This window comes from Thermobia domestica, chromosome 10, assembly GCF_964235325.1.
Source record: "Thermobia domestica chromosome 10, izTheDome1.hap1.1, whole genome shotgun sequence".
In the NCBI taxonomy this organism is placed as follows: Eukaryota; Metazoa; Arthropoda; class Insecta; order Zygentoma; family Lepismatidae; genus Thermobia; species Thermobia domestica.
In genome coordinates, this window is record NC_137463.1 from 141,554,685 (window position 1) to 141,575,783 (window position 21,099).

The 21,099-nt window shown below is 35.4% G+C and overlaps 1 protein-coding gene across 6 annotated transcripts in view; it reads left to right on the plus strand.

Moving 5' to 3' along the window:
* Positions 1-21,099, plus strand: part of LOC145662754 (NF-X1-type zinc finger protein NFXL1-like) — a 582,971-nt gene that overhangs the window by 50,229 nt on the left and 511,643 nt on the right. For all 6 annotated transcript variants that reach the window (XM_081728623.1, XM_081728621.1, XM_081728624.1 and 3 more), the window contains one exon: positions 15,210-15,498. In XM_081728623.1, the coding sequence (XP_081584749.1) occupies positions 15,219-15,498 (280 nt within the window). In that variant the 5' untranslated portion in view covers positions 15,210-15,218. The remainder of the gene's footprint in view (positions 1-15,209; positions 15,499-21,099) is intronic.

The following is a 21,099-nucleotide window of genomic DNA, read 5'->3' on the forward strand; positions in this document are numbered from 1 at the left end:
CATGTGCATGAAACTACGTACATTTTAGTACAATGACCGATTCCGTAACTGACTGTATTAATGAGCTTTTTTTTTTTTTTTTTTTTTTTTAACTAAGCATTGATTAGAGAAAACACTCTTTACTCGCAGCATTACGGTACTGCTAAAATCGAAAAATAATGCTGATAAAGTTCACTGGAAATTTCAATGCTTTTGTTACTCTAAAAAATGTCCATCAGCACTCTTCAGCAAGAGTTAAATTTTCATTCTAGACTAAGAACTCATATAAGATAAGGGGTACAATGAGTTATTAGGCCTAGGCTATATGCTTAACTATTTACATAACGCAAACGGTTTAAAAACTTCTATCATTTATAGTTTCGTCTTTCATTGATTATTTTCTGAAAGATCAAAGGGAGTTATACAGTACGATTTCAGCCCAACTCATTGATCTGAATCAAACTTGGCATGATTGTAAATCTTGACAACATTGTACTCATATGAAATACTATGATGTGTACGCTTTTAGTTCCCGAGTTAGAGGATATCAAATTTGAAGTTTGGACTTCTACATATTTTCGAGTATCAATTTTAATAAAGATTTGATTAAAAACCAATGAAGGACAGTTTTCTAACGCAATTGAGAAACACCAATTTTTAAAGCAAAATATTGAACAAATAGAAATATGATTAAATATTACTGTTCAAAAATAATTGAAATGACGTCTGGATATTGAAAAATCATAAAATGTCGGACATGCACGACAAACGCCAAAAGGATGGCAATCTATTTCGCTATGTTACCTATACTTTTCATTTACCAATATTGATATGATTCAAATGCCGGGAAGAGATGGGAAACTACTTGTCTACCAACACGCTGAATCAAAAGAACTATATCTCCCATTTAGATTCAATTCCAGATCTCGGATACAAATTCAAAAACTGATTTAGAATGTGATTCTGATTCGACCACTTCCACCTCACAAGTTGACAATTTTCCCAAGAGAAACGCTGCACATACACACACTTCCCTTATTGTTATATAGTAGGCATATGCACGTTCGGCGTAAGACGCGGGTTTGATTCCCGGCGGAAGCGTATGTGGTTCGATTTCCACGTTAATCAGTAGGACATGGTGATAAGGCAGAAGTTCGTCTCAAATGATTGTGCTCAAAAGGCATGTTATAATCCGAACCAACCAAACAATCAAGCTGCAGGGGCACATGAGATGTCCATGTACGTTCCGCGCGACAAAAGATTACGTTAAACAACTTATTTTTTTCCCAGGGCACGGGAGCGATAGTGAATATTGAGAAAAGCGTTATATTATCGAACATTATATAAAATGCATATTTTAGAACAATCTAAAAAGTTAATTTCAGAGACAGATTAAACATTTATGATTAAGATATTTATCTCACAAGGAGACTTACTGAAGTGAAACTCACCGATTTGAATGAAACTTTGTAGACATGTAGAACATAGAAAATAATCGACACTTATTTTTTTTATTTTAGTAATGGTGTGGGTTTAAGTGTGGAAACAACCCTTTGAACGTTAGGGGTGATCTTGAAACATAGACAGAAAACAGTTGTTTAATGTAGAAGAAAACATACTGCCAGGGGCGGGGGCAGTTAGGGCAACTGATTCAGAATCTGACGTCAAAATTAAAAAATTCAAAATGGCAGATCCAGTATGGTGATTACAATTACAAAAGTCTTCTGGTTTGAAATGATCTGCAGTTAGCCAAGAACAATTATAGCTGGCAGGGGTTACTACGAAAAGGTTGCAGAACGATTTGAAATACCTTTCTGTACTTATTTTAACGGTATGTTTGATTAAAGTGAGTCACTTCACCTCTCACTATTCGGGGTGCTTGTTTATAGTGAGTCCCCTCGCTTGTCAGTATATCAGAGTTTCATATATCCTCAATTGTTATAATTATGAATTTATTGAGAAGACGTTTTACAGTAATGATATTCCGTAAAAAGATGTTTTCCATAAACATAGTTAACACAACGCACACTTTATTACAGCAATAACTGCGCACAAATTGCAAAATGCTGCACAATCTTTGAAATAAAATGTTACGGGATTGTCAAACGCATGTGGTTTTTATTCCAAATAACCGCTTTCGTACCTCAGATACCTAATAATGTTTGCAAATGTGGGAGAAGAAAGCTGATTATGAATCAGTGATTGGATCTTAATTATATTATTACGGAGATGTAAATTTATGTCATAGAGAAGGACAATGTCAGAAAAATGTACCAAGAAATTTTTCCATGGCCTAAAGAAGAATACATCAAGATGCTATATCCAGTTGTCCCTGCAGGAATGGTTTCTATTTTGAGATACTCTTTTGAGGTTTAACTCATACTCAAATATACTATAAATCACTTAAATAAGCATCCCGACTAGTGAGAGGCGAGGGGACTCACTTTCAATAAGCACCCTAGTAGTGAGAAGTGAGGGGACTCACTTTAAACAAGCACCCCAAATAGTTAGAGGTGAGGGGACTCACTGTAATCAAACATACCGTTAAAATAAATACAGAAAGGTATTTCAAATCGTTCTGCAATCTTCTCGTAGTAACCCCTGCCAACTACGATTGGTCTTGGCTAACTGCAAACCATTTCAAACCAGAAGACTTTTGTAATCGTAACCACCATATTGTATCCGCCATTTTGAATTTTCTAATTTTGACGTCAGATTCTGAATCAGCGTCCTAAAACCTCCCTGGGAGTATGTTTTTTTCTACATGAAATTATTGTTTTCTGTCTATACTTCAAAATCTTCCCTAACATTCAAAGGGTTACCGAGGGACCTTAAACCCGCACCATTACCGAAATAAAAAAATACGTGTCGATTATTTTTCGATGTTCTACCAGTCTACAAAGTTTCATTCAAATCGGCGAGTTACACTTCCGTAAGTTCCCTTGTTAGAGACGCATTCAGTAATATAAGAATGATGGCCACAAGAATTAACTGATACAGTGACCAGGATTATTACAAGAATATTTTCTAATTCTAGAATTTACATACAAACTGTAACAAAGTTGTAACTGTCATTTACTGCCATTTTCTAATGTGCAATTTTTGTACTGAGTGCTCATGTTTCAATGTAATTAAGTTGTTCGTTAAAGTGTCAAATGTGGCATACATTTAAAATTCATATGTTGGATTTGGTCAGTACGAAAGCTTGATCAAAAGTTCGGTTCATCTATCGAAAAGCAATTTTAAATGTCCCAAATTGAACGTCTAAGTACTTAGCAAGAAAATACATAAAATAGCTACACGTTAAAATTCTCAGCACATCCTATTTATGTTTCTATGTTAATATTTTTCCTTCGAAACAATTGAGATCTTATGCTTTTCCTTTCTATCGACGAATGTGATATAAAAGGAGTCTCACTGTCGTGAGAATGTTTCTACGTCATCGTTACGCAGACGGTAGAGGAACTGTTTGAATGGCGGGAGAGTAAATAGAAAAGGTGGATACATCCTTCTGAGCGTTTATTAACAAATGCAGCGAACAGTTGTGGACACAGCAAACCTCGAACTGCATCTCGCCCGTTTACGAACAAGTTGTTTCTTTCCCGATAGAACTTGTTTTAAATACCCACTTCTACTCCGATAAAGCAAAGTGGAGACCAAACATACAGAGTGTCTCCGGGTTTAACATGGTTGTCAGATTTAAGGAGTAGTGTAGGAAGTTCACTTGACGAATATAAACAACTATGTAGTTTCTTTCAACATACTTTTAAATTCTTGTAGACTTATTCCCCCAAAACTTCGTGTACTTTTCTACTTTGTGCTATTTTACACTATAGGTGACTGAAATATTGCAACACTGTAGAGGTCCTCATAACGCCTGCAATTCTGTAGAAGAATGTTAATAGTGTGTGAGTGTGTAACATTAGATGATCCAGATAGGTTATTGGTACCGGTGCCATTTACATCTTTCATGTGATGATGTCACCAGGATCTAATAAATATAGTACAGCACCACACGTATTTCCCAAGCAACTGTCAGAAATAGCGACATAAGTGTTTTCCCACCGCAAATACCAATAAAATTCATGCATTTTGATCTCACTCTCATTCTTGTATTTGTTAGTTTTTTATGTACATTTGGTTCCAACAAGTCGGTTTCCCGACTCGGAGCGAACAACTACGCAAATCCGTGTATAGGTGTGTGTGTGTGTGTATGAATAGATAATTCTAGTAGTTACTTGATTTGTTGAATCTATGCATATTTATGTGATAATAAATTTAGGTATACATGAAACACTCAAAGCAGTCTATTCAGTGTTTGTTTGGTGTAACTATGTATCAGACTGTGAATGGACATGATATATCGGGTGTCAAAAAAATCAGCCGACAAACTTCGGGAGGTAAATCTTTCCATGAAAAGAAGCAGCAAAAATCTTCGTAAGTACTGCCCTCATGGTATATGGGCCGATATTAGATTAGGGGAAAAATGACGTCATGTTTTTAAAAAAAAATATTTCTTCAAGCAAAGATACATCAGATAAATAGTACATAGTTTTACGATACATGTCAGTATAGGATAGTGCTGGAACACGACCTATTTCAGAGAAATTATTCATTTTTCAGAAGCACTTGCAAATTTTTGTCATTACCGTCACATTTACACACTTGTTCACCATAATTGATGTATTGCAATTTTCTTTTATTTCTCATAATTGCTAGATCTATTGTAATATATTGAACAGTAATATGAACAATTTTAGTGAAAAAGAAACTAAAAATATTAATTTAATACTAATAACTGTGCAAGTACGGTAATCGAACACAAGCAACACCAAAATATCTATATATCATACAATTAAGTAACAATTTATTATAATTATTGCCTAATACCAAAAATATGCGTTAGTTGTGTACATTTAGAACCTTGCTATAGCTGATACCTGTTTACATATTAACTACAAATTATTGGTCCGTTGTGAGAATGACATCAGTGTTATGATAATGACATAATGCTAGGTGGTGATGACAAACATAAATAAACAACAATCCAACAGTTGATGTACACTACAAATTGTAATACTCACAAAAGTCTTTCCACAGAATTGGATCAATTTGAACATGTCCTCTTATCCTGCTTATATGCTGACTTTCAGATATGTTGAAACCTACAATATCATCTCTTTCATACCACAAAATATCAGGCTTTGGAGGTCAAAAGAATCTATTTTTGCCAACAGACTTCATGCACTGAACTTCGTAATTATATTCTCTATAATTTTTTACTGTACTTAAATATGATTTGTCCATGTACACTCATGTCCCAATGATTGTCGTATATCTACAACTGTCTTCTTATAAGAATATAAAACTAATTTGATAATGATTTTGCAGGATGCTTTTAATATTGATACTATGTGTGTAATCGGGAAATGTATACTTGTGGTAAATTTCATAGGAAAAGAATTATAAATACGAAAATTAGAATGAGTAAAACAAAAGGTTGGTAAATGGACAAGAAAGTTTTATTTTGATTTTATTTTTCTTATTTACTGCTCTTTTGACATGAAATTTGCCACATACATGTCTGCCGATTATACACATACTAACATTGTAAGAAATACCGGGCGGAATTCGTTATCAAATTATGTTCCTACAACATATTTATAGACATGCGACAATAATTTTAGGCATGAGTGTACATGACTATGCACAAAGAGCCATTAAGTGTTGATTTTCAATTGTTCTTAAGGATGTCGTCTCTTCCATTATCGGTGTTAGTTCCCTCTCACGGTGACCTGAAGACATGATGTTCTTGTTTCTTTCCGAGGTCTAAGGTCTTATAAATTTTCACTTTTTTTTTTCATTATTGATCGTTCATATCGTTCTTGTATCTTCCAGATTTTCTCTTCTGTGCCTTCTATTTTTCTCCAATTCTTTAATTCTTTTATATGCAGTGGATCTTTCTCTCCTCACATGTTGTCTTCCGCGTGTTCCCTGCGAATACTTGACTCTGGAAAAACGGGAAAAAATTTGCAATTATAATCTAAATAATGCGTATAGAACAAATTTAATTTTTGACTTCTTTTATCTCAAAATATACTTTCCTGTCATCAGTTTTTCTTTTTCAAAAATGAGAATTAATGAACTATAAGAATATTGCATATCTTCCTGTGGCTATTACATAATTGAAGACTCGCTGTAGATAAAAATGTAAGTGCCAAAAACAATATTTGTTGTAGCAGTAGAGACAAAAGAGTAAATTGTGCCCAGACGTCACAAAATAGAAAATACTATTTCTTAGAAATACAACCTAACATATAAGAAAGTGAAGCTGTGTATGAAAATCTAACTAAGGCATAAACGTATTAAAAAATAAGTGAAACAATTTCAAGGTAACACTTACATTGTTTTCTACAGCGAGTCTTCAATTATTGTAAATTCTGAGTTATCCTGTTTCATTGGTCTATGAATATATTGAACAACTCAAATATAATATTTTTAATGGTCATTATCTTATCAGACGTATTCTAAACATCTACTTTATTTTCGTGATGGGTAGCGGAGAAGTCATAATTGTTCGGGTACTCACCACCCTGGAACTTGTTCTCAGGAGAAGGTTAATGGTTTTCCATCCCTTGACGCCAGATAGAATGCCATTTCCATTCGTTACCTTACCTAAAGGCGCATATAAACTCGATGTTGGTTCCCATGTCTTATTCTTTCTGCCCTTCCAAAAGAAAATGACCAAAATCACTAAACCACAACAGAACAAGGAAAGCTAAACGGCAAGTAGGCATATGCTAAGTTATTACCTATATTTTTTTCTATCATAGGCTATATGACTGACGTTTATTCTGATGACGGAGGAGATGCTGGTGGAGTTTCTCTGATAATATTTGATAAACATTTGTCTTTGCTTCTTTTCCTTCTTTGGTTCTCTCTCCACTGTTTTCGTTGTCTTTTTTCCTCTCTTGGGCTTCTCTCATTTACTGGTTTCAGCTTCTTCTTACTAATCCTTTCTTTGTATCTTTTCCTTTCCATCTTCAAGTACTTTCGTCATTTTATTGAATCTTCCTTTAATTTTGCTCTATAACGAGCAGCCCGCCTTTTAACAGCCAATGCTTGACGTGGCATAGTATAACAAGTCTGTGAGAAACCATTAATACACTTTAAGAAATTATTACGAAATTAGTGAATAACCTTACACAAGAATACTAATTAAAACTAAACAGCAAAATTCTAATTAAAAAAAAAAATATTTAATCTAATACCTAATATGAATGAAACGTTTCAAATGTAACAATACACTGTGATATCACAAGATAGGAGATAGGTGGGGCTTAAGCCCCTAAGAAGGTGTTAAGACACAAGTTTCCCTACAGATAAAATAAATAAGACAATATTTTTAATGTTTTCTGGTTGATGTATTACAGATGTTACGCTCCCTACTTTCGAAAGTAATTTTTGTAGCTTCCCCATCTCCTATTTAATTTTGGTACCGTCACTGAATCTAGGACTTGTTAATTCATAAATGCCATAATTGGCAGTTTAAATAGCATAAATCGTAGTAGTTTGCTTCCCTCTAGTATAAAGATGTGATCTACATAATTTGTATATTTTCTTAAGAAAAAGCATACCATAAATAGCATAAAAGATAATTATGCTATACAGTAGAAACACGTTTATGTACTTCAATAGCCATTATCGCAATTCTAAGTCATTAGCGCAATAGAGATGTATGTTACGGTAATGATAGAACCACAATAAATCCGTATTGTCATTGTTTATTGTTAAATGACGGCCATGAGGTAAGTTGGTCAAATATAATGCATTACAGCATAATGTAACTTCGTAAAAAATTCATGATTACAAAAATCCTTAAATCAAAATACACGTTGTGGTAATGACGTTGAATAAAAATACTCACCCAAACATAAAAGTTTGAAGCACAATATACAGTAATATACATTACATGTGAACTGTCGCGTACATCACACACAACTAGGGGGTCAAATCGTTCTTCAATTGTTACTTCTTCAATGTTGCCAGTTCCAAGTTCTTAATAATAAAATTATAAACTTTCTGCGGTAATGACATACTAAGCTGGAGACTGAGATTTTACAAACAACAAAGTAAATAGAATTAAAGGTGGAATATTTTATTCATCGAAGTAATGAGGAGCAATGTATATTCTCTTGAATATGTCGATTATTTAAAAAAATAAAATATTGGAAAGTGACACAAACAGTTATGTATTTTGATAACTTGTTAGTGGACATGTTGCAGTAATGACATTTAAGTAAAAACTTGATATTTAAAAAATACAAAGAATACGTGCTAATTCAAAAAACATTGTAACGCTCGTAAAAGTTCATAAGGAATATCAGGAAGACAAATATTAACATGTATTTGTTCAAAATACAATGAAAGCTTAATGGGACACGATTTTACCCCTAATCAAATATTCACGCATATAGAAATGAATGAATTTTTTTTTTTTTTTTTTTTTACCTGTTCAGACCTTATAGTAATGTGGAACTTACGAAATAACTTTCTCTCTCTCTTTGTGTGTGTGTGTGTGTGTGTGTGTGTGTGTGAGAGAGAGAGAGAGAGAGAGAGAGAGAGAGAGAGAGAGAGAGAGAGTAGTTACAGGGGTGTAGCCAGCAGGTTCATGCAGGAGGGGCCCGTCGTTTTTGAAGGGGAGCCAATCCAAAAAAAAAAAAAAAAAAAAAAATTGTTGCAGCTAGTGTTTTTGAAGTCTGAAAAAAAAACGGAAAATTTTCGTTTCCTTCCGGAAAACTAAAACCACTGCTTTTTAAGCTTATTATTATTATTTTAGTTTTTCACAATAAATTATATTCCAAGATAGTTTTTATTATATTTAACCCAGAACTACCGTCCCGGACCAAATGTTATACCTTTGTGCATAACTATTTTAGTTTAAGCTCTTGTACAGTACACATAACCTATCTACATAAAATTGATTTTCTTTGAAATTGCACGTAATTTCTTTAAGATTTCCTAACAAAAGTATTTATTTATTATTCAAGACTAAACAAACAGTTATTTTATTAACAGCTATTTCCTACTTTCTGTTTTACACCAAGTACCATTTTTAAAAAAGCGAATGAAATCCAAACTGAAAAATTGAATAAAAACGTTGTTTTTCACCAAATTTTCCATCTGTTAAAAAATATGTTTTATAAAACACTAGATAGAGCATAGAAAAATATAATGTACTTACAAATTAATTTAGTATCAATGTTTTATAGTAGTATTTATAGTGCCTTGTTAAAACGTTTGTCATCAAACTGTCAAATATAAATCGCAGTAAATTGTGTAATCTGTTGTCACAAAAAAAAAAAAAAAAAGTATACCATGCTACTTTCCGATCGGTATAAGGAAGATATACCATCAGCGGCGTAGCGAGCATTACAAGATTGGGGGAAGTGGGGGAGTGAAACTTGACATTGCCAAGTCTTGATTTTAAAAATTGCCAAGTCTTAATAAAAAAAAATTGAAAAGTGTTTCGAAAATCTTAGTCTCACTTTTACCAACCCTGTGGAAATCTATTACAGCAACCTTATTTTTATATTCGTTCCATTTCATGCCTCGTCTGAGATACGAATACGAACAGCCCTTGTTCCGCTTTCGAGTGCAATTTTACACCTCAACTCACCATGCACGATATACAACTGCTAATTTGACAACTTATGGTTAGGTTAGGTAATCCGCGTCACCCAATCCTCACGAGAACCTCTAAAGCTATAATCTGTTGCAGAAATGCATTAAAAAACGTAGAATAAGGTAGGCTATATTTACTGCTTGTGATATAGGGATATATAATTTACATAAACATTCAATTGAAGGGTTCAGTGAGAGACCAGGCTAACCTGCACACAAATACCTCCTTAGCTCATCTACTCTGTATTTTAAGGACGTTTGGTAAAACGCCGGGTCTTGTTGGGTAGGGTGCGGAAAAAGGCTCTGGCAGAGAAGGGGGAGAAAGCGTGAGAGAGTCTTTGTAGAATGATTTTCTACCAAAATGAATAATGTATGTAGTTAGAGAAGATGAAAATGCACTATAATACATTTTATAATATGAGATTGAATTCTACATTAAATTCTCCCAGCCTCCGCCAAGTGAACTTTGTGGTGGACAAACACCGTGTGCGTGGGTTTCCTCGGGGCTCTCCCGTTTCCTCCCACTTTCTTCATTCCACCATTTCATTCATTACTCATCATCACCGTCTCCTTTAGCGTAACCGGCATAACCGTGGGACGTAAAACTCAAAGATTTCATTTTCTACATTAAATTCATTATTTATTATCGAATTGAAATAGTGAAATTTATTGTGAAAAACAGGGTGCGAAATCTTGGGGAACAGGGGAATTTCCTCTCACTGAATATTTTTGGACAAAATTCCCTCACTTAATCCTTGCTGGGGGGATAATACAGTGAAATAATGTATTATCTCACTGCAAGTTGCGCGATTCTCGCTGTTCTCGTCGTTTTACTTTTGCTTTAGTTCTTTCAATTTCTACCAAAGCTGGAAGTAGTTCGTCAACTGTTTTAAATGTTTGAGTCCCCACTCGTTCTACAAAATATGGCTGTAAAGCGGAAACAATAAGAGCAATAACCTTCTCTTCTGCTAAATTGTCATTTGCTAAACGAAATTTGTCACTGATTCATCTGGACGTTGAACATGTTCCCTTAACTGGTCTTCTATATCTAAGTAAAGAGTGGATTTTCCAAACTCTTTAATGATACAAGCTCTTAGCTGATCATATGGCAACTGAGAAATGTCTCTACGCTCAAAAAATATCTTCAACCATTTCCGAAAATCTTCTTTAAATCTAAAAGTAACATATCCTTCTTTTTCTTATCGTCCCACGAATTGATATTGGAAATATCATCATACTCATCAAGATAGTTTCTGATATCTTCTCCTGTTCTTACATCATAGCGAGGGAGTGGGTACGTGTCTCCGGATATTTGTACTTGAATGTTTCTTGCAATGTCAGAACTTCCTTGACCGTCAGTTGTCTGACTTTGCGCTGACGTAGTATTTGAAGTCATCATTATGTTCCAACGTGTGCCGTACGAGTGTGGAATATGTGTTTGTGTAACAGCGTGTTTCTTCTTAGTTTTCTTTATCTTTAAAACTTAGAGTTCAATGTTGTCTAATAATTGACCTAATTCATCAACAGGCATGAAAATTGTCTAATAATCCCTATTGCCAAACATATCAGAAATCAGAGACTTTTTATAGCCTAATGCAATAAAGCAATAGCAATAAATGTGTGTCAACCATATTATGACCAGAAAAAAAATAGACACGGAACAAAAATAAAAAATTATCGAAGAAAAACGTCCTAGTCAGAATTGAACCCAGAACCCTACAGGTTCATTAAGACGCTTCCACCATGTCATTCTGTGAAGAATACTTAATATTGGGGCGTAAATTGAGAATCGAACACTTGACTATAGGCTCTCCGTCTATCTAAATCTTAAGTTGATTTCTCACAGAATATTGCGAGAGATAGAGACAAACATGGATTAGAGAGAATAGAAAACTGATAATTGAGTGATAAAGAGGTTTTAATTTCATTACTCGTTCTTATAATGAAAATAAAGGCTGTGCTTGAGAAACGAATCAGGGAATCTGAAACTATCAGATAAGGTAATATGAAAAGGCACTTACATTATGATCCTTGAGGTAGTTGTAGGTAACCTCGAAGACTCCGCCTCCTCTGCGGCTTATGTAACTCCTAAGGCGAATGGCAAGTCTAGAACTAAGTATAGACTTGAACATTGGCGGTCCTTTTATATAAAAGTGCGGAATGCAATCCGCATGCCTTTCATATTTCCTTGTCTGGGAGTTCCACGTGTATGTCTGATAGAATAAAATAAGTTTTGGGCTTATTTCAATAAAGAGGACTAGATCCTGGAAACAACCCTGACTTAATTCATTCAATTCAGACAGTTAATATTTTGTACTCAAGCCAGCTTTGAATTATTCACATAGATTTTTACAAAAGATTAAATTTACAATAATTTGGGGTTTTTAAAATTTGGTATATTACAAATTTGGTATATTCTTCCTGTTTTAAGAACAGCCATTTCAGCTAGCTGTTAATAAGCAGAAAAGTAAATGAAAAAATGATAAAAAAGAAACTTTTCTTGATTAGAAACACCTTATTACTAAAGTATCTTACATATTGTGCTATTATCTTTGTCATACTAATATGCAAGATTATCTTGAGTAATTTTACAATTGTAAAGCAAAAGATACTGATGTTCATAATTAGAAAGTTATGATGAAATGAGTTTTATAAAAATCTGTTCGTTATAAGCAAAATACGTAAAAAAAAAAAAAAAAAAAAAAAAAAAAAAAAGCTATATAGTCGCTGTATAGCACAATGCAAATATTTTACAATGTGCAGAATAACACATTCTATCTGTATATATATATATATATATATATAATATAGACAGATAGATAGATATAAATGAAAGTCACCAGGTTTATGACTTAATAATTCTTGGACTACTCGACCGATCTCGATTCAATTTTCAACATAGATGAGGTTCGGGCTTGGGAGGTTTTTATCATTTCACTTTGACGGTGCAACTTGGGGAGGGGGAGATATATAAAATGGTCGAAAACAACCGATATTAGTGTCGTAATAACTCTTGAAGCAACCAACCGATCTCGAGCAAATTTTCAACATATATGACGTTCGGGCCTGGGAGTGATGTTATCATTTCACTTCGACGGTACAACTTAGAAGGGTGGATACATAAAAATAAATAAAACTTAATAATTCTTAACTACGAAACGGATTTCGATCAAATTTGCCACATAGTTGAGGTTCGGGCCTAGGATGGTTTTTATCATTTTACATTGACGGTGCAACTTACGGGAGGAGGAGGGGAGAGAGATTAAAAAATGATCGAAAATAACCGATATTAATGCCGAATCCGTAGTATTTTTCGAGGTTACTGAGACAAACAGTGACACTTCCGATGTCTTTTAAATCCAAAATCAGCCCCCATTGCTACTACTAAGGGGGATGGTGACATGTAAAAATAATTTAAAATGACCGATATTGTAGAATTCATAGTATTTGTGGTCCCTAATTTGATTGGTGATAGTTTTGTTGCCCTTTATTTCCAAAATGAAACTTATTCTTCCCTGTGCGAAGAACGGACATTATTCTAGTACTGTATATTTTGCTGTAGTTGTTTACAAATCAAGATGTTTAAAAGGAAAAATTAAGATTACCATACATTATCTCTCTCTATCCAACCACTGTGTAGTTGATTCGCAAGATCACAGTAATCGCTCCTGTTCTTAGATGTTCGGTGAACAATATTTTACTGCTATTGAGTAACTGTTGCGTGTGAGAAACACCCTGGAGAAAACACAATATAAATATCAAGAAGTTCTTGATTACGCTTTTGTTCTGACATCTCATAATAATAATAATAAAACCTGAAATTTCCATAGTTTACCAGTTAAGAAAAAGAGCGTCATTTAAATTGTTACACTTTTTTTTTTAAAAAAAAGTCAACAAAAAATATTTTTTAAAAATGATTTTTTCAACCCTCTGAAAATGTGTATCGAAAAATTCTTGATACTTTTCATTTCTGACTGAAAATATAAGAATAATCTTAAAATAGTACATAGGTGCAAATATTGTTTTTTTTCTTCGATTTACTTTAGTTTCTCTGTCCATTCCGCTCTTTACCACAAAAACCTTTTTGCTTTCATAAGATGCCAAAACTATTAGTCAGTCAAGAAATATTATAAAGGTAACCAAGAAAGTTCTGTCGCTCTTTCACCCACCACCTTCGAACATTGATATGCCACCTAAGACGTACCTGGGTCCCATCGGCATCAGCGACTTTTCTGCCAACGTTCTGGAAGGCCATGGATTCGATCGCAATAGAATTTGGTGACCCATGAAGCGAAGAAGGTATCAAGTGCATTTTGTACCTCTACTAGGGATTTGAGAGGCGTCATCTAAGGTGATTGTCCAATGAATGGAACAGGTGATAATCGGATGGTACAATGTCCGGAGAGTATGGCGGATGCAATAGTGTTTCCCATCCAAGGATGCAATGGTGTCCCGGGTCATACTAGCCACGTGGGGCTTAGCGTTCTCCTGTAACAGTGCGATTCAAAAGTGCTGGCTCCCGAGTTTTGAGTTTTTCTTGAACAGGCTCAACTGCTGACAGTATACAGTTGTATTGATGCTCTGACCAGCTGGTAGCAGTTCCCGATGCACGATGCCGCGAGCAGTCCACCAAACACAGAGGAGGACCTTTTGGTACAGTGCTGGTTTCATGAGATGTTAACCGATGATGATGGCGCCAAGGAGCTTCATCCAGGACCCACTTCTCATCACATGTCAGCACCCTGTCCAGAAATGGCTCCTTCCTCAGACGAGAGAGCAAAGAAACACAGGTGGCTGCCTCTTGGCCCAGAGTCAAATCATGGAGGAACCATCGACCCAACTTGTAGTGCTTCCCAAGTTGATGGAGGTCCTGCCGAATGGTTTCTTCACTCACTCTGCATTGTAGTCCCAGTTTCTCACATGTATGGCCACTGTACGTTTCAATTGCTGTCTGAAGATCTTCATTTTGTAACGTGTTGAACTTCCGACACGCGGTGCGTCTTGGAGTGTTTTGTCACCATCCTTAAACTTGTTAAACCACTGCTGCACTGTCCACGTAGTCACGACACCCTCACCAAAGGCCTGGCATGTCTTCCGCTCCGCTGCAGTGGCGTTTGACCCCAGTTTGAACACCTACAGCATACACGCCCTTTATTGCGCTCTGTGGAGGTTCCATATTCACTCTGTCCTTACGAAAGTTAACGGTGTAACTGAACTGCCACAACCAGGTATTATGTTGGATATACACACACCAACAACTGACTTTCGCCTTATCTCCATTCGCATTCATCTCACGGTGCGAGGGCCAATTGAACACAGACCTCCACAAAAAGCGACAGAACTTTCTTGGTTAGCTATATAGTTCACCGTCATGTTTGACCGTGCAACCTATGTATTGCTTATAATTTGGAGTGATTTTCTGCGTAATGCGTAGTTCATGATAAATATATTTAATAATGAATTTTCACTTATATATAAATGATGCTTGTTTCTCGCTTCTAAGGATTGTAATCAAGGTTCCTAACCATTGTTATTATTGTTTTCAGTTACTTAATATGTCATCTCCGAGATCATATACCGGAAAGACAAAAGGTAATGGACGAGGAAGAAATACTTTATTTAATTTTCGACCACAAAACCGTGGTGAGAGCAGCTCAGAGCGAAATGATGGACAAACTGTTCATACAGTAGATCTCAGTACAGCAGACAATACAGCAACCAAAAAGTTCCTTGAAGCAAAAGCATTATTGGAGTCATCGGTGAGAAAACATATTCAGTATCATGACGATGACGTTTCCTCAGAGGAGGAAGAGTTGGAAGAAGACAATATATTAGGTAAGTAATAGAAACTGACTGATCATTAATTATGTACTTGAACTTTTACATACTAATTCACAGCCATTCGTCAACGATTTTCTGTGACCTGCCATCTGCTTCTGAGGAGAGTTGATTTGTATGAAAGGGAACCATCGAACCGTGCGGAACAGGCGGGCCACAAAGTTCTTATAGATCTTGTTGAGGCAGCACTTTTATAAAGTGCATGGTTTGAGTTAACTTGCTTGCTTAAGATTCTGACATAACTTGATAGAACCACTCACTGCGGCTATTTTTTTTTTGTTTTACCGATAAATATTGATTTAATTTACATGGTTTAGTATTTAAGAAAATTGGTTTTAATCTGTTAAAGAATTAAAAATGATTATAAGAAGCTAAATGTTCCTGTCAGTAATACGAAAAATATAACCATGAAATTTCTATATTTTATCTTATTTTCTTGTTTGAAAAGAACTGAAAGTTCAAGTTTGAACTGTCGTGAATTTAAGGCTCCATTAGGAGTAATGCATGAGGTATATGCAGAGAAGAATTAATGTAGTGTAATTATGAAATGGGAAATAACGGAGCCATGATATGAGAGTGAAGGGAACCAAGTAAAAACGTACTTTGGGGGTTTTTGCAGCTGCTGTGCCAGAGTTAGTACCGTATCATTGAGCTACTATGCGTTATATGCCTTATATCGTACTATAATTTATCGTGTATTATTTATGTATTAACATGCAATGATTACAACTACATTAAAGTTATTGTATAGTGCTGGAAACGGTTAATGAAACGTTTAAAGGAATTTCGGGTAAGGACCGTCTGAACGGGACACATTATTACTATGTAATCTTCAAGTAAGTTTGAATAATTAGTCAGGTTTCTCGTTCAGTAAGTGGTATTTTATGGTTGACTGAGCTTTCTCTTTTTCTTCACATACGCATTGCAACCTTCTGTCTTAAGATAAAACAAATTTAAAGCATAATCTTTAATAGAATAAATAGAAATCATCATTACATTTAGTTTAATTCGGACAGTGTAGGTAGTATTACCACAGAAAAGAACAGGAGGAGCTAAACTTAATATGCCGTCTCCGCGGACCTTCCAGGCGGACACACTCTACGCTTTTTAGGAGTTCTCGATTCGTCCATCCTGTGGCACTACTAAAACGGCTACAGATAAGCGCGTACTCTTTTAAGTTATTCGAAATTACTTGTAATTACTTCAGCGGTGAGCATCGAAACACTTGTTGGAGAAGTACGATCCTGTTGCAGATCAGAATATCAGTCCTTGTTCAGTTTATTCTGAAATTAAATACGCTTTTCTTTCGGTGTTAAAAATAATCCTATACACGAATAAATTCGTAAGAATGTTGGTAAACGAGCAAGCGTAGAAGAACGGTTGGCGTTCCATTTTTATAGTAGGGAGGTTCCAGCTTCTGGTCCTGTGCCAAGCGGTTGTGAATGCGGTTTTCTAAGAGTTTTTCGTAATCTTACCAAGCGAATGATATGAGTTCTTTTCCATATTTCATTGTTATTTCGAACTGGATTGAAACTTTCTCTGTCCTCTTGCTTACATCATTTCACTCACTCGACCTCACATTCACAGTATCAATTGAGCTTCACTTACTTTCAAACCTACATTCACCTCACCAGTCTGATATCACACACTCTCAGCTTCATGCTTCAATATTGTACTCACTAAATCTAACGCTCATATAATTCAGTAGCGCAACCAATCAACATATGCCCACCAAGTCTATAACTATTGAAGAAAGATATGACTTGGGTCTAGTTAATTTATGCAGTGTTTCTTTCAGGCACAATTCCTGGGGCTATGTCCTTGAGTTGACCTTTCCGCCGAGGCTAGATAAGGCCCTCTTGCGTGGGACATGTCCTTTAGCAAATAGTGTCCCAGCGTCGCCCCCTCACATTTTATTTACTCCTTCCCCCAGACGAAATATTTTGAAAAGAAGCGTGGTTTTACGTATGTGCTGCGCTTGATTTTGATTGCCAGACGACACAACTAATATACTATATATATGCTATCTATAACAGTCCATTGTATGTATCATATTATTAGGACACTATCTATATGCTTTTGCATAATAAAGTTGATTTTCGGACCATAGGGATTTTATATATGTTCATAGGTTTGATTAGTATTTTGTGAAAACTGTTGAAGTTTACTCATCAAAATATCCGAAGTCTTTATCATTAAAACTCCAGGTGCAACCAGTCCTGTAAGCGTTCTCGACAGTGTTACATAAATAATGGTCCGGAAAGGAAATCAGGGTGGCGACAAACATGGAAAATCGGAAAATGTCAAGAAATCTCTATTTGTTAAGAATGAGGTTACAAACAAAAGAAATAAAGAAATAAATAAAAATAAAATATAAATTTAAAAAATATATATAATTTAAGATATCGTTGAGTGCTTGTGTTTTGATTGGCAATTTAGAAACATATTTATTTTCCACTAGCGATGTGTAACAAACGAACTTAACGTTCTGTCGTTGTGCACATTATCTTTTGTTCTTGCTTGTGCAGTGAAATGTCATAGTAGTGAATCATCCACAATGCCACTTGGACCAACGATCCAAAAAAAATCCAAAATACTTATATTAAAAAATAGTATTTTAATATAAGTATTAAAGTATACCTGTCAAGAAGTTTGACGAGGGTAAGGCATCCGCGCCCACCCTTTTCTTTTGTTTTCGTCCCGAGAGATATGAAGGGAAGGGTCTTCACAAATCTCTTTCAGCTATGTACACAGACCGTTTTCACAGCAGGTGTCAATGCGAATGTAACATCCTGTCCTCACGTTCAATAGCCCAAGTTCGGCCACTTTCTCTCTCTCATTTTTTTTCTCTCTCTTCCGAGGAGGTGTTTCTACCCTGTAAGAAAATTATAGATATGTAGAGAAAATGGTGATCAATTATTTCTGATAGCCAGATGATAGACAAGCATTCTAAAATGCCTTCGAATTCCAAAAATGTACCGACCATAACTTTACCATCTAGTTATTTTCAGGAGGCAAAAGTTATTATTATTATTATTATTATTATTATTATTATTATTATTATTATTATTATTATTATTATTATTATTATTATTATTATTATTATTATTAAATTATTATTATTATTATTATTATTTGGAGTTAGAGTGCAAGCCACGAAGATACAAATGGCTCCATTGGCTAAACATACACATAGCTGTCCCCATTCAGAACATCCCTTTGTGCGTTAGAAAACATGCTATAACAATGCGCCCCTCGCAAAAATCTAATTCAACTCTTATTGACCTCAGTAGCGCTTACTAATAGCTTAAATGCTATAAATCAGACATTTGCAAGTAGGAACAGGGATTGGTCGAATCACAGAAATCTTACTGTCGTCACGGGCTGTAAAAGGTAATATATGACATTTTCACAAGAAATAATTATCGGACCTACCGTAGTCGGGTCAAGACTCCACTTAGTAACTAACAGGTGCGCTATCCAAAAATACATGTTTCAGAATCCTAAGGTACTCATACAACAATTTATTTTTATAGAGGGGCTTTAGCTACGGGCATATAATTTGAAGTAGTCACCAACTACCTCTTTAAAAATCATTGCAGAAGTATATCGCAGGATTCTGAAATTTGGAGTTGGTCTATACTTTTTGTCACGACTAGCTATATACCGTATATATGCTAGTCAGTGTCGGATCCAGGGGGGCAATCGCCCCCTTCCCCAGAAGAGGAAACTTTCTTATTTTATATATATAAATAAAATCTATCCCAGAGTTTGGAGCTCTTAAAAGTATCTTTAAGTAGCAGTATTACAACCCCCCCCCCCCAGAAGTCCGTCCTGGATCCGCCTCTGATGCTAGTCCTTAATACTCTACGTTGAAATGTATCATAACTCTGTCATTTGAAGGAAAAAAGGAAGGAGAGCTGTTGTACAACTTAACATGGTATTGACATACTCAACCAAAACGACCAGAATGCTTTATTCGGTTAGGTTCAAGACGATTCTTAGTGCGCGTACGGATACAGCAGCTGTAAATTCCTGGATATTGTAGAGAGTTGTCACAGGAAAACATAAGAGTAGAAGAACCTCTATTTTGAATCTGGTGGAGAAGATAATAGAGCAGAAACCTAGAGCTGCAGGTCCTTCAAGAAACTCAAGAATGTAAAAGAGAAGAGACCCTAAAAGAGGCGCTTGTTTAAATGAGAAACCTCAAACTAATTTCGTGATCAAAGGTTTGCAGTGCTATCCTAGAAATGTTGGATATTACAAGTGTCAATAGTTGAGTAATTGTGTTAGAATCATGTACAATAGTCTATTACAGAAAAAAGTCGATAGAAGTTATTCAAAGAATTCTTGTAATTTGTCAACATTATTTTCAAAGACGTAGCCTTCAATGTGAATGCATTACTAGAAAATAAAGATTATACGGGGGACAGTCAAAAAGTTCCTGGAATATTATTGTAGCTATTTATTACCACGTACAAGTCTATTATAGTGTATATATATATATATATATATATATATATATATATATATATATATGTATGTGTGTGTCGTGGATGAATAGTTACGCCCATCCCTTATAATCAGGGAGTCCCTTGTTTGATACCCGATGGAGACACAAGTGGTTCGGATCCTACGTTAAGCTGTAGGTCCCACCCATAGGACGTCATCATTCTGAAAGTATGTTCTTTTCTGCGTATCCTGCTTCTTGTTTCAACTCTTTAGGATAAATCAAGACTAACTGACAGTGCGTAGTCTTAGCGGGGTAAGCGCGGAAAACGAAAAAGTCAAAGAAAACAAGGCTTTGCTCCCTTGTCCCCATATAACAATGCACAGTATGGACACCGTTCCAAATGGGTCTTATAGGAGCTATCATGCAACATTTTTGTCTAAGACAATTGGTGTGTGTCGTCTGCATGGTTGTCTGGGGACAAAAAAGGGCAAACATGTTTTTCAATAAATAAATAAATAAAAGAAAACGTGCATTTTTCAATTCCCATATCCTCGTCCTAAGAAGGCGCTTAGCGCAACGAGCCTAAACTTTAAATGCTTTGAAAGTTTGTTCTTTTTTGCGTATCCTGCTTCTTGTTTCAACTCCCTAGGACAGTGATTATTTCAGGGGTGATTCTGAAGGGGGGATTCTCCCAAGAGCTACGAAATTCACACTCGGGTGCTTGAGATCTTCGCAGAAATTTCTGTGGAGCACACAATTTTTAGTCGCTTTTTCCCTCTGTGTGTGGTGCCTCCGGAGGAAATGATCTGAAATTAACACTGCTATAGGATAATTAGAAATTGGCTTACAGTGCTTAGTCTTAGCGAAGTAAGCACGAGAAACCAGAAATATCACAAAAAACAGGGCTTTTGCTCCGCTGTTCCCCCGTGAAAATGCACGGTTTACACACAATACAGATTGGAGCTAACAGGGCTATTTAGAGAACGTCTTATAGAGCATTTGGTGTGCAGTGTTGTCTGCGGACAAGGAGGCAAAACCGTGTTTTTCATTAAAAAACGGAGTATTTTAAATTTCCCTCGCCCCCTCAGGAGACGCTTCTTCAATGAGACCGTATCCTGCCTCTTTCTCCCATTCTCTAGGCTCTA